The 17,215-nt window shown below is 47.7% G+C and overlaps 1 protein-coding gene across 1 annotated transcript; it reads left to right on the forward strand.

The window, feature by feature from the left end:
• Positions 1 to 1,273: 1,273 nt before the first annotated feature.
• On the forward strand, positions 1,274 to 16,187 carry SMARCD1 (SWI/SNF related, matrix associated, actin dependent regulator of chromatin, subfamily d, member 1). The gene is given in 17 exon segments (XM_033138677.1): positions 1,274 to 1,456; positions 2,631 to 2,818; positions 3,802 to 3,844; positions 3,931 to 4,053; positions 6,955 to 7,077; positions 7,916 to 7,964; positions 7,967 to 8,031; positions 8,692 to 8,793; positions 9,844 to 9,916; positions 9,919 to 9,933; positions 9,936 to 9,965; positions 9,968 to 10,002; positions 10,095 to 10,192; positions 11,552 to 11,687; positions 14,173 to 14,295; positions 14,507 to 14,608; positions 15,351 to 16,187. Coding segments are annotated over 17 exon segments (1,527 nt in total). The 5' UTR covers positions 1,274 to 1,288; the 3' UTR covers positions 15,405 to 16,187.
• Positions 16,188 to 17,215: the final 1,028 nt, after the last annotated feature.

A 17,215-nucleotide genomic window follows, 5' to 3' on the forward strand; every position in this document is an offset into this window, starting at 1 on the left:
CTCTCCACACCCCCATGACTCATAATACAGTAGAAACTACCGTATAGTTGTTGTGAGAGGTGCTTTGTCTCTCAGCTGCTGGGACGTGGCAAATCTGTCAGAAAGAAAGAAGTCATGCCACTGACATTGAGAGACAAAGTGGCTGGTGGTCCATACTATCATTCCATGATGGGTCTGCCCACGTCTAAACCACAATCCTAGGAAGTGGTTTCTGCTGAGGTCAGACCCTTGGGGTCCATTTCTCTCAGTACTGTCTACACCAGTGGTTCTCAAACATTTTTCACTGGGCTACACTTTCAGGCTAAAAATTTGCTTGCACCACACCATTTTAAAAATTGATTATTTATTTAATATTGTATACCGCCCTATACCTGTAGATCTCGGCAGTTTGCAAACATAAACATTAACTACACTGGAGAACAAAAAGAAACAACTCCTAGCAGGGTGTTTGATTTAGAACATAGAACACAACTACTTTATCATACGACACAAAGCATAAAGCAATGCAGCTACATAAATCATCAAATCGTTCCCAAAATATAAACGAGCCTCTTAACATATGTACCTTAAATGCATATACAAAACTGTGGCACTGCTTCTATTCTTCTACTTATAGTGTATGTGTGGAGGTTTTTGTGTCAGCGTCACTTGTGTGGTTTCTTACTATTCACTTGTACCTATATCCTTGGTGGTGAGAGGTTGGGGGTGGCCTAGGGTGAGGTTGCAATGTCCACCTAGGTAGTGAGCCTTCTTTTGTTCACTTCTTTTATTTTGAGGCAGTGCACACCTATGTTTGTGGAACTGCAAACCTTTCCAGTCATGTTACTCCATGTGATCCCTTATTTTCAAATCCGAACTTGACAGCTATGTTTTAGACAGAGATCCCAACCTTGCCACTCCAGGATCTAGAACCCTGCACTTCTGCTTGCAAGGCCAGACGCTTTGCCCCCTGAGGCACCAGCCTTTCGTGGGGCACGTCTCCCCGCCCCCCCCCCCCCCCTAGCCCCCCCCCCCCCCCCCTGAGCGGTTAAAAAAGTTCCATCCTCTGGCGGCTGACTTAGCAGCCCTCCGAACTGCAGGGGGAGCCCGACAAGCGCTCCGCCTCACCACCACCCACCGTCCCTGTGGCCGGCTCCAGGCTCTATGGCCAATCCGGCGACGCTCTGCCTCCGGCGGGCGGCGCCTCTGTGGTAACGAGCCCGAGTAAAACCATCCTAACCCCACATCCGCCTCCTTCCCCTCCCTCCCTCCCTGCGCCCCGCCGCTTTGTACTGCTGAGGGAGGGAAGATGGCGGCGCGGGCGGGCTTCCAGGCGGTGGCTCCGAGCGGCGGCGGCGGCGGGGCCGGCCCCGGTGCGGGAGCGCTGGGCCCAGGGGCTGCTGGGCCTCCTGTGCGGATGGGCCCGGCCCCGGGGCAAGGAATGTACCGCTCTCCTCTGCCCGGCGCTGCATACCCGGTACCCGGCCTGGCCCGGCTGAGGGGAAGGCGAGGGGGCGGGGCCTGGGGGCGGGGCTTGCGGGGGCCGAGGCGTCCGCGAGAAGCGAGGGGAGAAGGAGGAGGCGACGCTGCAGTGGGCGGGCTTGGCGGTGGGCGGGGCGTCCGCAGGCTGGGAGAGGCTTTCTCTGGGAAGATGGAGGAGAGGAGCGAACGGGAAAAGAGCTGCTGGAAGAGGGGAGGATCCGGGGCATAAGATTTATTGGACCCAAAGGAGAAAGGAAAAATAAAAGCGGGGGAGAATATGGGGGTGAGGCTTCAAGGGCTGGGAGGAAAGGAGGAGGGAAACGGGGGGGCTGCGGGTTTAAGGACCAAGCCTTTAGGGCCGAGGGGGAGGGGAAAGGGGTGGTATTTAGGGCGATGTGGGGAGGGGAGGAAGATCCGGGTTCTCTGTGGCCTTGAGTGGGGGATTAGCAACCGGTACGTGGAAATGCAATTAAGGGAATCTTGGGGGGGGGTGGATTATGGTATTTTCATTTGTTTCATTTATAAGGTTTTGCGTGTTTGGGGTTTTTTATTGCATAAAAGTGATGCATAAGGAAACGGAGAATTGGAACTGCACCTGTTTTGAAAGCAAAGAGAGATTTAAAGCCGACAGAAATCCGGATAGCCGGTGTAAAGGTGTTTGTTTTTTTCAAATGAATAAATGAAAAATTCCAAACGGGGAGGTGAGTGTTCTAGAGATACAAGGCTAAAGGGGTTTGTGCAAGGAGCAGGTACAAGCTATAAAGCTTTGCTTGGATTGTACCATTTCAGGGGGCAGGTAAGGGTTGCTTCTTGAATACTTCTCTGACCAGGAGAGATGCCTACCCCCGCACCACATCTACACACACATTTAAGCTTAATGCAATAATAGGGAAATGTCTGGATTCTTCTATGTGAAGTGCTAGATGCACTGCACACAAAATAATTCGTATGTTGGAGGCATAGTGGAACTTGCAAGTCTCCAGGTTGAAATGGCACAATCCAAGAAAAACTGTACCACCTGATTCTGTTGGGACCAGCTGTGACAGATGAGATTAAGAAATACCCTTGATGGAATTGAAGGGAAATGCCTTGGGGTGTTTCGCAAAAGGAAGCAGTGATGTCCTGAGGTCTTCAGAAGTCATGTTCCTCTGTGTTCTTTATTTTCCCAGCGCCCTGGCATGTTGCCTGGCAGCCGCATGAACCCTCAGGGACCTGCCATGGGACCTCCAGGGTATGGCGGGAGCCCTTCAGTCCGACCAGGGATGGCTCAGTCGGGAATGGACCAGTCTCGCAAAAGGCCAGCCCCTCAGCAGATCCAGCAAGTTCAGCAGCAGTCAGTTCAGAACCGTAACCACAAGTAAGAGAACCCTCTTCTTTCACAAGCCTCGTGGCAATGAAGAGCATAAATGCCATCCTCTTTAAGCTAAGAAACTTCAGCATCTTTGGGGTGATGTTGGCTGTATTTTAAGTTCCAAAAATGGTTTGCTTGACAAATACTGAGGAGAGGGGGAGAGGAGAAGCCTCAAGAAGACAATTTAAACTGGGAAATCGCCATTGATAAAACTAGGAGGAAAGGAGATGGATCAACTGCAGACTTGCTGACAGCCGTGTATTTATGGGAGCTTCCTGCACTCATCATTCCTTTCCTGTACCCTCAATCTTTAATTCCCGCATCAGTCATGTGGTCAGATATTGGCATGGGACACTGTGGGTGCATTGTGGTTTGTGCAGATCAGGTGCACTGTCTTGAGATTCGGAAGAACCCAGAGCGAACAAGCCAAGTGGTCTTTTTTGATACTTGCATCTGCTGGTGCTCTTAATATGATAAGCTTCATTAGGCTGCAGAAATAATTTTACCTATATTAAGATCCCCACTGCAGATTGCAGCCGTGTGCATACTTACTAAGGAGCATGTCCCTCTGAACTCAGTGGAACTTACTTCTGAGTAAATATGCCTAGGACCATGCTGTGATTCCTAGACACTGGCATTCAGCTTCATATAGAAAGTTTCTTTTTTAAAAATAAATATTTATTGATTTTTCACCGAGAAATCTTTACAAATTTTAACATACACTGAAAGTTACTTTATCCATTGACCATTTTGAATTTTTCATAGTGTTCATCAGCAGGCGTATAAAAAAAAACACCCCAGATGACTTTGATTTCCTTGGCGCCTAACAAAGCTCTATCATAGTAGGAAGTATCCTTTATGTATTTTGTTTGCATTTTTATTTAAAATGGATCAAATAGTAGATATGATTCAGTAACATGTCCAGTCTACAAGGTACTGCTTAGCCAGGGGTTCGGACTTACCACCCTAACAATTTTGTTTTTACATAGTGCCAAGAAAAAGAAGATGGCAGATAAGATTCTACCTCAGCGGGTGAGTGAGGCTTCAAGTGTTTTGAGGTCTGTCACGGTTTCAGGGAGCCAGGCCAGTCCTGACTGATAGTGCTTGTGCTCTTCTAGATCCGGGAGCTAGTGCCAGAGTCTCAGGCGTACATGGATTTGTTGGCATTTGAGAGGAAGCTGGACCAGACCATAATGAGGAAGCGGTTGGATATCCAGGAGGCCTTGAAGCGGCCCATTAAGGTAACAAGAGAGAGTCCATAAGAAACACTGATCTATCCTACAGAAATAGAAAATAAAGTTAACATGCCCAGTACTGACATAGCAATTATATTGCTGTCTGAGGCACAGTTACAGGCTCCAGGCTTCTCTAAATAGGATAGAAATGTACAGTGGTACCTCAGTTTTCGAACATCTCAGAAGTCAAACGTTTGTTTTCGAATGCCGAAAACCCAGAAGTAAATGCTTCGTTTTCAAATGTGCCTCAGAAGTCAAACTGCTTCCACTGAGTTTTTTAAAATTTTCTCCATTAAATTTGCAGACCGCCCTTTGTGCCTCGATTTTTGAATGTTTCGGAACTCAGAATGGTCTTCCGGAACGGATGACGTTCAAAACCGAGGTACCACTATTCACTTCCTGTCTATCGCAAACCATACAGTGGGGGAAAGTATTTGATCCCTGCTAAATTTGCCTGTTTGCCCTCTGACGAAGAAATGACCAGTCCATAATTTTAAAGTAGGTTTATTGTAGCTACAGGTGGGTAGCCGTGTTGGTCTGCCATAGTCAAAACAAAACAAAATAAAAAATTCTTTCCAGTAGCACCTTAGAGACCAACTAAGTTTGTTCTTGGTATGAGCTTTCGTGTGCATGCACTTCTTCAGATACAAAGACATTGGATTCTTATCTCATTATACATGACAAAGCTATCTTTAGCCATCTCACCCCTTGCCTTTCCCTGCAAGACCAACTGCAGCAGGTTTTCCACACCTATCAGCTCATCACCCATTCCCACCACCCTTCTGAGTAATACCCTCCCCACTCCCTCACTATATTTTAGGGTCTGCTGACTTCCGTTTCAGTGTATCTGAAGAAGTGTGCATGCCCACGAAAGCTCATACCAAGAAAAAACTCAGTTGGTCTCTAAGGTGCTACTGGAAAGAATTTTTTATTTATTGTAGCTGTGAGAGACAGAATAACAACAGGAAAACCCCCAGAAACCCAGAAGACAAAAGTCAGAGATTAATGTGCATTATACTGAGTGAAATATGTATTTGATCCCTTTGCAAAAGATGAGTTAGTACTTGGTGGCAAAACCCTTGTTGGCAATTACAGAGGTCAGACGTTTCTTGTAGGTGGACATCAGGTTTGCACACATCTCAGGAGGTATTTTGTCCCACTCCTCTTTGCAGATCCTCTCCAAGTCAGTAAGCTACTCCAGGCTACTCGAACCTTCAGCTCCCTCCAGGACCTTAATGTGCTTCTTCTTGAGCCACTCCTTTGTTGCCTTGGCCGTGTGTTTTGGTCATGGTCATGCTGGAATACCCATCCTCGACCCATTTTCAATGCCTCGACCCATTTCAATGCCCTGGCTGAGGGAGGGAGGTGCTCACCCAAGATTTGACGATACATAGTCCCGCCCATCGTCCCTTCGATGCGGTGAAGGTGTCCTTTCCCCTTAGCAGAAAAACACCCCAAAGTATAATATGTCCCCCTCCATGTTTGACAGTGGGGGTGGTGTTCTTGGGGTTGTAGGCAGCATTCCTCCTCCTCCAAACACAGAGAGTTGAGTTGATGCCAAAGAGCTCGATTTTGGTCCTATCTGACCACAACACTTTCACCCAGTTCTCTGGATCATTCAGATGTGCATTGGCAAACTGCAGACAGACCTGTACATGTGCTGTCTTGAGCAAGAGGACCTTACGGGCTCTACAAGATCTCATTCCTTCACAGCGTAGTGCGTAGCTGTCAACCTTTCCCTTTTTTGCAGGAAATTCCCTTATAGCATTGGGAAACAGCAGGGAGGGTTGAGAGCTATGGTAGTGTTACCAACTGTTTTCATGGTGACTATGGTCCCAGCTGCCCTGAGATCATTGACAAGTTCCCCCCGTGTAGTTCTGGGCTGCTTCATCACCGTTCTCATGATCATTGCAACTCCACGAGATGAGATCTTGCATGGAGCCCCAGACTGAGGGAGGTTGACAGTTATTTTGTGTTTCTTCCATTTTTGAATTATTGCACCAACTGTTGTCACCTTCTCACCAAGCTGCTTGGCAATAGTTGTAGCCCTGTCCAGCCTTGTGCAGGTCTACAGTCTTGTCCCTGACATCCTTGGACAGCTCTTTGCTCTTGGTCATGGTGGCTAGTTTGGAATCTGCTGGATTGATTTCTTCTGTCGACAGGTGTCTTTTGTACAGGTACTGTAATGAGCTGGGATTACAGGTAAGACATCTCCCTTACAGCAGGTGCTTCTAATCTCAGCACGTTACATACAGTGAAGATACCAGGTAGCCTGACATCTGGCTTGTTGATAGGGGATCAAATATTTCACTCATTATAATGCACATCAATCTCTGGCTTTTGTCTTCTGGGTTTCTGGGGGTTTTCCTGTTGTTATTCTGTCTCTCACAGCTACAATAAACCTACCATTAAAATTATGGACTTGTCATTTCTTCATCAGGGGGAAAATGGGCAAATTTAGCAGGGGATCAAATACTTTCCCCCCTCACTGTACCTGCTAAGATGATTAGAGTTGCTTTCAAACCAAAGTCCCATCTACCCTTCAAGTGCTGAAATGAATTAAGCCAGGAGACCCTGCAAAGCAAATGGAAGAAGGCCGTGTTTAGTTGCTTCTCCTTCCTGTAGTAGCTTAATCAAAGGTTATGAACTGAGACCTGACTACTTCTGCAGGTGGTGACTGATACAGAAGAAATCACACTGCTCCCTGATGGCACGTTTTATGTTAGCTGCTGCTTCCTCGCTCATTCTGCAGCTATCTCAGATACAGAGATGAGCATTAGCAGCTGTACAGACCCCTTTTTTTTTTGGGTGTCCAGTTGGTTCCTTGGGTTGAGGGAAGGGTTAAATATTACGGTTATCGGTTCTCACTTTCACAACTAATGCGCACTGGGTGCTGCTCCTTTTTAGCAAAAGCGGAAGCTGCGCATCTTTATCTCTAACACCTTCAACCCAGCCAAGTCTGATGCAGAGGATGGAGAAGGCACCGTGGCCTCCTGGGAGCTCCGAGTGGAAGGACGTCTGCTAGAAGATGTGAGTGAGGGTTACAATCATCATCTCCACTTAGGGCTGCAGGGGAGTTTGCAAATGTATCATTGCTGAGTTCCTAATGCCTGGTGTTCTTTAAACTAGACAAGGTGGAGAACAGCTAAACCTAGCCTGAGCCTAGCCAGTCCTGAAAGTTGGCTTCTACCAATGCTTGAAATAAGTGTTACGTCACAACCAAAATGGGGGGTTTGCAGGAAGTGGCATGTGACTCATCTCCAGCCTGGAATCACACAATTTCTCATACTTTACGTAGCTGCACTGTGAGATAATTCTTTGGTTTGTATTCAGGAACATGGAGTGCTTCTGCTTATTGCAAGCAGCAAAACAGATTGGTTGACAGATTCAGATGGTATACTCTCTGGTTCAACAGTGGAGGTCTCTAATGGCACTGATGAGATTTCATTCAGGCCATATTCCTAATCTGCCTTAATCTTACAGTTCTTAAGGTCTATATTTTGATGGTCATGTGTATCAATTTCACAGCTTTAAAAGTTAAGAGAACTTCCAGGTTTTTTTAAGGGGAGGAAACGGCCATGGCCTAACCCTTGCAAGTGACATACACTTGAATAAGCCCCAAAGAAGACCTTAGATAAAGGATACTACACTGAGAAGGGGTGGATGCAGTACAGTACTAGAGAGGACATTGCTCTTGTCTCTGTGGAAGGCATTTGACAGGTCACAGATGGCAACCTTTCATATCTTTCCTTGAGAGATGATCCACGGTTCCTGTTAGTTTCTCAGGCTTGACTGCTCTGTGTAATTGGTTGCTGTGATTCAGGATCTGCTGGTCTCATTCCCCTTTTCCCTTCTCCCCTTTCATCAGTCTGCTCTCTCAAAGTATGATGCTACCAAACAGAAGAGGAAGTTCTCATCCTCTTTAAGTCTCTGGTGATTGAGCTGGACAAGGACCTCTATGGCCCTGATAATCACCTGGTGGAGGTAAGATGCTTCTCGGGTATGGGTGTTTCAGGACACGGGTGGCGCTGTGGTCTAAACCACCGAGCCTCTTGGGCTTGCTGATCAGAAGGTTGGCGGTTCGAATCCCGAGACAGGGTGAGCTCCCGTTGCTCTGTCCCTGCTCCTGCCAACATAGCAGTTCGAAAGCATGCCAGTGCAAGTAGATAAATAGGCACCTCTGTGGCGGGAAGGTAAACGGCGTTTCCATGAGCTCTGGCTTCCGTCACAGTGTCCCATTCCGCCAGAAACGGTTTAGTCATGCTGGCCAGATGACCTGGAAAGCTGTCTGTAGACAAACACCAGCTCCCTCATCCTGAAAACGAGATAAGCACCGCACCCCATAGTCGCCTTTGACTGGACTTAAGCGTCCAGGTGTTCTTTACCTTTACCTTTAACCTATGTGTTTGTTATATCGCTTAAGCCGTAATAGCTTTCTAAACCAATATAAGTTCTCAACCTGATTATGGCATGTAAGGAATATGGAAGCCACAGTAACGGAGAATCAAGTGCAAAAGTCTGGAACGGCTTCCAGTACAGCATGCTGCTCTTTACACATTGGCATTTCGCTTTGTCGCTGATGCCTGTCTCTTTCTTTCCCCACCACCTCCCCTGTCCTTTTTCCCCTTCTCTCTGCACCTTTAGTGGCACAGGACTGCGACCACCCAGGAAACTGACGGTTTCCAGGTGAAAAGACCTGGCGATGTGAATGTGCGTTGTACTGTCCTCTTGATGCTGGATTACCAGGTAGGCAAAAGCTCTTTCATGACGGGGACAGCCGAGATGGGGCCTGAGGAGAGGGGAAACGCCAGGTAGTAGGGGAGAGGAGCTGGAAAAAAGTTCACAAATGGCAACCAAGGCACCCCTTTGGTTTTAGATAGTACATGGCTGAACAGATCTCAAAAGCCCAGGACCCAAATTTCCACAGCCCTCTAGCAGCTATGGTGGCTCATTTACCAGACGTAATGTATTTAACGTTAACTCTAGATGTGTATACTTTGTTCTGACCAAACCAAGCTTCCTAGACCCATGTACAGTCTGAAACCAAAGGGTGTATTGCTTGCTAGGTGTGAAATACATTGGCATTATTTTCAGCTCTTCGGCACCACTAAGAACATTTGTGTTTATCAGCCAACAACTGTTCCGTCAACAGTCGCTGTAATGATTTCTACATTTGATCTTTAATGCAATTCTCAGAATCGGGTATTTCTTGTGTTTCATTTTCCTCTGACTTCACTCTAGCTACCCATGTGTACCTGATAACTTCTAAACCGCTCAGAGGTTTTACTACAGCCAAGGGGTATATAAATGTTTTTAAATAAATAAGATAGCACCCCATCCTTCTGATGAATTGGCTTCTGGGCCATGAATGCTTCTGCTGTAATTTTCTTAGTCTATAAGGTGCCACAGTTTTCTTTCGTTGTTTTTTTTTTTTTTTTTTTTTTTTGCTACGACTGACTAACACAGCTACCCCTCTGGAAATAGTTAGGGGGGATATCAGCAACTGTGGTAAAATTGTAACTAGACCATCTTTTGGACCTGTCCGTGTTCCCATGGACACTTTTTTTATCAGAAAATTACTTCAGTTCTCTTTCCTGGCGTGAGTTTGTGTAGTAAAAGTGATGATTAAAATAATGAGTGTTTTCTCTCCACCACCTCGCCAAATGGTAACAGGAAATTTTTTTTCTCCCCCTCAGAAGTGAAGGGTTATGATTTTTTTTTTTTGTTTACGGTTCTTAGGCAAGGCAAATAAGAGCGTGTGTTCTTGCCCTTTTGAGACTTGCTTTTTCTTTGCAGCCTCCTCAGTTCAAACTGGACCCACGTTTGGCTCGCCTCTTGGGCATCCACACCCAGACCCGCCCAGTGATTATCCGGCCCTGTGGCAGTACTCAAGACTCACAAGCTGCAGGACCCTCACGAACGGAGTACGTCATTTGTGACAAGTACCTCCAGCAGGTAAAAGCTATGAGGCCAGGCAGTGGCTCTTTCTGGGGTATCATAAGAGCTGGGCCCTTCTGAGCTGCTTGGCCTTCCCTTTCGACCTGCAGATATTCGAATCTCAGCGAATGAAGTTCTCGGAGATCCCTCAGCGGCTGCATGCTTTGCTCATGCCCTCCAGAACCGATCATCATCACCATGTCATCAGGTAAGGCGCATGTGGGGCTTGGTGTGGGAATCCTAGCCAGCGCAGGCCGCAGGACTGTCACCGGGGTGTGGGCGTGGCGTGACATAAGCGAAACTTACAAAGACAAAAAACCAACTGCGCTGGAACAAACTTTCTACACTCAGTAGTGATTCTTCCTCAAGTGAACTGAGGCGGTCTGTTTAAGATGTATATCATTTTCACATGTCTGAAACATTCATGCTTTAAAGTAAAGCGGAAATCATTCTACAGAAATTGGAAGCTCTGGGCAGACTGGATTTTTGGAAGCAGAGAATGCGACCAAGAATGTTGACAATTTATTTAGAATCATATAATTGGAGAGTTGGAAGGGACCACAAGGGTCATCTAGTCCTATTGCCGAAGGTAGTTAATGTAGGGGTTGATGTAAGCTGTGACCTTCAGGTTGTGATTGTTATTACTGAATTATTATTTGCTGATATTTAATTTTACTGTTTGCTATTATATTCTAAATGGATTGTGAAATACAGTTGGTGCCCGGCTAGACGAAAAAACTCACTAGACGAAAACTCGCTAGATGAAAGGCATTCGCTAGCGGAAGGCTGTCTCGCAAGACGAATTTTTGAATGGCTTGCCTCGCAAGACGAAAAAATTTCCGATTTTTCCCCCCATCAAACTGCTCTTCCCCCGTTGGGTGCTTCACAAGACGAAAATTTTCGCTATACGACAGTACTCGCAGAACGAATTAATTTCGTCTTGCGAGGCACCACTGTATTGCTTTATTGGATATGTTGTTTATTTTAAAGTTATTGTGACTTTTGTGTTGGGTCATATTGTTGTTATTAATGTTTGAATGGTTATTATGTTTTTAAAGGTTTTGGAAGCTGCCCAGAGTGGCAACCCAGCCAGATGGGAGGGTATAAATAAATAATTGTGTTGTTGTTGTGTGTCCCCCCCCCCCCCGCTGCCGCCACTGCCCATCTGACTGGGTTCCCCCAGCCACTCTGAGCAGCTTACAAGAAATATAAAAGCATAATAAAACTTCCCTATACAGGGCTGCCTTCAGATGTCTTCTAAAAGCTGTGTAGTTCTTTACCCCCTTGACAACTGATGGGAGGGGCATTCCACAGGGCTGGTGCCACTAGCATGAAGGCCCTCTGCCTGGTTCCCTGTAACTTCTTGCAGTGAGGTTACTGAACTACAACTTCCATCATCCCTGGCCGTGCAGGCTGGGGTTGATGGGAGTTGTAGTTCGACAATTCCTGAACAAGGCTACTGATTGTCCGTCCCAGCTTGATGATTCATTTCCCCAGTTATCTCCGTTGGTGACTTGGGAGAGTTCTGCTGAACCCACACTCTTCTCTCTCTCGTCTTGCTTCTCCACGTCGATCCAAATGATCAGAAGAAAACTGCTTGCTATGACATTGATGTGGAAGTGGATGACACATTGAAAACCCAAATGAATTCTTTCCTGCTCTCCACAGCCAGTCAGCAGGAGATAGCTGCACTGGATAACAAGGTGGGAGCGAGTCTCTGAAAAGTGGTCTTTGCACTGTGCAAAGACTCTTGCCTTGATCTCCGTGGTGTCTGAGAAGGACAGCTCCTCCTGCGTCGTGTCCAGTTGTGAGCTTTTAAAGTAGTTGTTCTGCAGCCGGGTAGATTAGGTGTTTCTGTCAAACCTTTGGGTCATTAAAATCCATTGAAACAGCAAGCATTACGCCACTCTGTTGGGGTGGAGGAAACAGGGGCAAAAAGAAGAAATAAACTTATAATACTTGGTGATTTAGAGAGGGCACCAGCAGTTGGCAGTTCTGGTTTCTTCCATGGCTGTGTGTTGATGTCATGCATTGGATTGCAGCCTTGACGTTCAAACGACAGCTTCTCCCCATTTGCCTTTTAGAATATGCCCAGATTTAAGTTGCGCGCATTCAGCTTTACGCGCTTGGCAAACCAGAACAAGAAATTTAGAAAGGGGGGCGGGTGTCCACCGACCATTGCACCCAATGGAGTTTTGGCTTTAGGCATGATCCCTGCAATGTAACCCCTGCTTTGTGTATTTCAGAATGCTTTGGGTTATCTAGGGTAGGGTGGTGGAACCCATTGTGGTGTGTGGGACCTGCAGATTTTAGGCATGAGAACAGCCTCCTAAGGGAGCTAGTAGGTTTTTTTCCAATTGCAGTGTGGGGATGATTGGGGGGGGTCATAGTTGGGTGGGGGGAGCTCTAACCCTGCAGGTGCGCACACACACACACACACACACTGAAAAACAGTCCCTCTGCAAAATAGTCTTCTGTTGAAAGCTGTTTTTAAGCCTAATTGCTGTGTGTAATTTTTGTGGTGAGAAGGCTTCTCCAGCTGCAAGCACCTCGAAGAAACATGGACACCGTTCTGGCAGCTTGGCCTGAAAACTTCCAAAATGATTGCTGGCAGTGGAAGAGCGAGTGTCTATGTGCGTGAGATAGTATGATTTGACCAGGCCCATTTTGACTGCACCCACTGTTTGTTTTTTGGTCTCCGCCACCATTGGCTAATGCAGCCTCCAGAGGGAATTGTGGCCTAGGACCCATAAAAGTTCCCCAGCATGAGAGCCAGCGTGGTGTAGTGGTTTAGAGCAGTGGACTCTACTTAATCTGGTGAAACCTGGGTTTGCTTCCCCACTCCACATGCAGCTGCTGGGTGACCTTGGGCTAGTCACACTTCTCTGAAGTCTCTCAGCCTCACTCACCTCACAGAGTGTTTGTTGTGGGGGTGGAAGGGAAAAGAGATTGTTAGCTGCTTGAGACTCCTTAAGGGGAGTGAAAGGTGGGATATCAAATCCAAACTCCTCCTCCTCCTCTTCTTCCTCATCCCTGCTCTTAAGGCCTGTAGATGTGAGCTGCACATTGCACTGGCTCACGTGACTCCCAAATGGTATTTTCTGACCAAAAGGGAGCACAGAATACTCTAATCCAGGCCCCCTTCACTTGTATATTTTACTGTATCTCTACAAAATACATGCACCTACTCTTATGCAGGTGTGTGTGTCTCAGTGGCGAAACTACCTATTTTGTCTTGCAAACGAACAGCTTCTTGATGAGCATATGGCCATTCAGCAGTTCAGCATCTTGCAAAAAGGGTTCAAGGGCCGTCTGGGAGATGTTGTTTTCCACAGTCTCTCAGGTCATCTGTAGCAGCCTTGGAGTCTAACCTGGGTTTTCCCAGCTTCCTGGCCTGCAGACAGCCTTTCAGAGCCTCTGGGACAGCTGCCCAGTCACTGTCATTAAAGGATGAAACAAAACAGATTCCTGGCTGGTAGGATTCCGGCTCTGGAGCAACCGCTGAAGGATCCACCACTTGTAACCAGGACAGGGGGTGGGACTTGCAGGGATAGTGCATGTGAAGAGAGCATATGACACAATTGGGTCAGCTATAAAATATCCCAGCCTACTGCGTACTTGCAAGCATATTTACTCAGAATAAACCTCATTGAGCTTTAACGGGACTTACTCCCTCCTTGGGATCGCAGTCCTAATGCCATTTCAGTTCTGCCATTTGATGTTCTGGAGTTTTTCATGTTGTTGTTGTTTTTTCTTAATTAACGCAGCTGCTAATAGATCCATATAAACCCCTTCATAAAATTGATCCTGTTTGCTGGATTAAGAGAAAAGGGGGACGCTGAGTTGGGATTACAGTTGCCTTGTTATGAAACGATGCAACGAACCAGGTGTCTAGGCTAAATGGGTACATGGATAAAACGGCACAAATTTACAGGAAGGAAGAGGAAAAACGTGCCACAGCGGAGTAGAGGACCCAGCCGGTGGCCAAGAAGAGAGGTATAATGTGTGTTCTTGCTTCTGAATATGTTCTGCGTTTAAAAAAAAAAATGAGGAGTGAAAATGTGCCCCAGGATACATTGGAAGCTGAAGACCTACTTCATGTGCGTTCTGGTAGCAGGTGGCATTTCAGCACGGTGCTGTTGCGTCCCTTTTCCCAACGTTTCCGTGTGTCGTTTTCTCCCATCTCAGATCCATGAGACCATAGAAACAATCAACCAGCTGAAGACCCAGCGGGAATTCATGCTGAGCTTTGCCAGAGACCCCCAGGGCTTCATCAACGACTGGCTGCAGTCCCAGTGCCGGGACCTGAAGGTGAGAAGCCTCAAAAGGAGAATTCGGGCACAGATCACCACCTGCCTTTGTTTGGGCCGGCCACGCTGCATTTCCAGTTGAAAAGCTAGCCTACGGGGTTAAAATTTAGAATCCTTGTTGGGCCTTTCAAAGGAGGGCTTCAGGCTTAGCTCATGGATGAATGGATGCATTAAAAGGAGTCTCCCTCTCCCTTTCCCTATGCTTTTTCCAGGCTATGACTGATGTTGTCGGGAACCCAGAAGAGGAGCGCCGAGCTGAGTTTTACTTCCAGCCATGGGCTCAGGAGGCCGTGTGCAGATACTTCTACTCTAAGGTAAACTGGCTCACTCCCTGCGATCGCTTCCAAACAGTGAGCTGGACAGTCTCCCATATCGTGGAGTGTCACCTCCTCAGTTTGGGCAGGATACTTTAGTCCTGGTTGCCCAAGCACCCCAGAGGCTCTTGGCGTTTCAAGGCCCTGCCAGCCATGAGCATATTTAACTTGGAGCCAATCATATTTAAGAGCAACACATAGCAAATGAATAAAGGATAATTTTCCATACTCCTTCAGGTTTATATTTGTCCTGTACACTTCAGAGCCTAACCCATTCCGTGTATGGAATAGTTAATCACCAAAACGCCCAAAAAAAGATGTTTCACATTCAAATCATGGGATTTAAAAATTGGAGGTGTGGGCATGGCACACAAAAGAACTTAAGAGGTCACATTTTTGTGAAGGGAAGAGCACTGCAAACAACCCTGTGGTCCTTGGGTGAAGGGTGGTATGTAAATTTAATAAGGTTAAAGGAAGACGTACTCTTGAGCCAGGACTATAGCCAACATGGTGACCTCCAGATGGTTTGGACTACAATTCCCATCAGCCCCATTTGGTGGGCTGCAAAGGCAGGTCTGGTGGGAGTTGTAGTCAAATGACATTTGGTCCCCCATCCCTGCCGTAAAATGTCGCTGGTGTGGCATCTGCTGCTAGCTCCTCCTGTTTGGAAACTTCAGAAACTGGACAACACCCGCTCTCGCTGCATGTGTGCTAAAAACTCTGGTTTCGGCTTCTCTCACAGGTTCAGCAGAGACGGCAGGAGCTGGAGCAGGCCCTGGGAATCCGCAACACATAGGCAGGCCTGCCTCTCCCAAGCCAGCAGGTCTTAACGGCTAACCAAACACTGCAGGGATTCACTGCTCAGGCCTATACAATTCCCACTTCAGCACAGAACCTACCGTTCCTCTCCCGACATCTCTTTCCGCTGCTCCGGTCCCCCCTCCCTCCGGGGGGGGGGGGGAGGGGATGGTGTCAGGCCAAAGGTCTTGTATTTCAGCTTGGCCTCCTTCCTCGATTTGTTGCCTTTGGAGCCCCAGGGCTCTCCTGTCCTGGCTCTAGCTGAAGCTCTTCCACACTTGGAACGGTTTCAGTTAAGAGCCTTGCAAGCTCAGGACCTCCTTGCCCAGTCCCTAGGAGCTCCCCCCACCCCCAATTCCACCCCCAAAGCTGTGTCTGCGCATCAGCTTTGTACCTGGGCAGGTGGGCACAGGCCTGGGCCTGTTCAGCTTCTTGTAGGGTTAGAGGAGAGGAGCAGGAGGGTGTCGCTGCAGCAAATTCCATATGCCTTTAAGGGGCTGAGTGATGATGTGCAAATTCATCTATTATGAGATGGCCGGAGCTCCCTCTGGCTTTTTCCCTGGGAGCTGCGACGCAGCAAAGTTGGCAAGGAGTCTGCAGGGTCACAACACTTGTATCTGTCTTAACTTCATGTTGGTGTTTTGCTTTTTGTTTTCAAATGGGATAGCTGGAGGAGATGCCCAGATACGGTCTTAGGCCTAGGCCTGTTCCACAGTGGTCATCCCAAATCATTGCCCCCCCGGCAGCGGAGGAGGGGCATCTCCATCGCACCCCCCACCTCCATCCCAATTCCTAAACGCTTCTCCTTCCCTCCTCCCCCAACCCACCCCACACCGCAACTCTCTAGAACCGCAGAACTTGGCGGAAGGGCACCTTCCCAGTTACGGTTGCTTTCCTAATGCCTTCCTCACCTAATTTGGCACAGAGCAGGTTTCTGGAGCGAATTACAGGGTGCGGAACTGACGGAGCCGGGGAGAGATGGTAGGCAGGTGTTCTTGACCTGGGAGGAATTTCTGCCAAATTTGGCAAAAGCAGCCACTCACTTCTGACAGGCAGCTTGGTCCCAGGCACCTGCTGTGCAGGGGGGGGGGGGTTGGGAGGGGAGCTGCATCTTTCTGCAGACTGGTTTTTGGGACTGTAACGCAGCTGGACAGGTCCCAGCTGCTTGTACTCTTATGACACTAGCTGCAAAAAAAAAATCAAGTTACTGACAAGCCCCTCTTCCTCATCCACCTCCTGGAATGAGGCTAGGGGGCCGCTTTGAATTCAGGAGTCCGGGTGGCCCTTTTCCCTTGTGTATGCGTCCACGTTCAGAGAGTGAGAGGCTCTATCCTTCTTGTCTCGTCTTTGCCATATGAAAGACCACCTGGCCCTTTTTGCCTACCTCCCCGTCCACCACCAAACCCCGCTTTGTGGTACCAGGGAATAGAACCCCGGTGCCTTAACGTAGCTGCCACAGGCTCTCAGGGCAAGTATAGATGAAGGAAGCTCGGAGACTGACTGGCTCTGCAAAGTCTAGCTGCTTTTAACTGCTCCCTATTATGCTTTTTGTGTTTCGTGGCTCTTTCCCTTCTCCCTCCCCGTGGACCAAATCTTTTTTCTTTTCTTTTTTTTGTACTGTATCCTTTTAGATGTCACCTTCTTCTAATAAAAACTGCCTCTAAACGATGGTGGTCTGCATCCTTTTTGTGCTGCACTGCCGACTTTCTTTGTATGCCAGACGGGGAGGTTGAGTTTCCGTTTTCCTCCCCGTTTCAGAAAAATCCTAAAGTGTTTGCTGTGGTTGTTTGGAACACTTAAGAGCTCGAA

This window comes from Lacerta agilis, chromosome 2, assembly GCF_009819535.1.
Source record: "Lacerta agilis isolate rLacAgi1 chromosome 2, rLacAgi1.pri, whole genome shotgun sequence".
NCBI lineage: Eukaryota > Metazoa > Chordata > Lepidosauria > Squamata > Lacertidae > Lacerta > Lacerta agilis.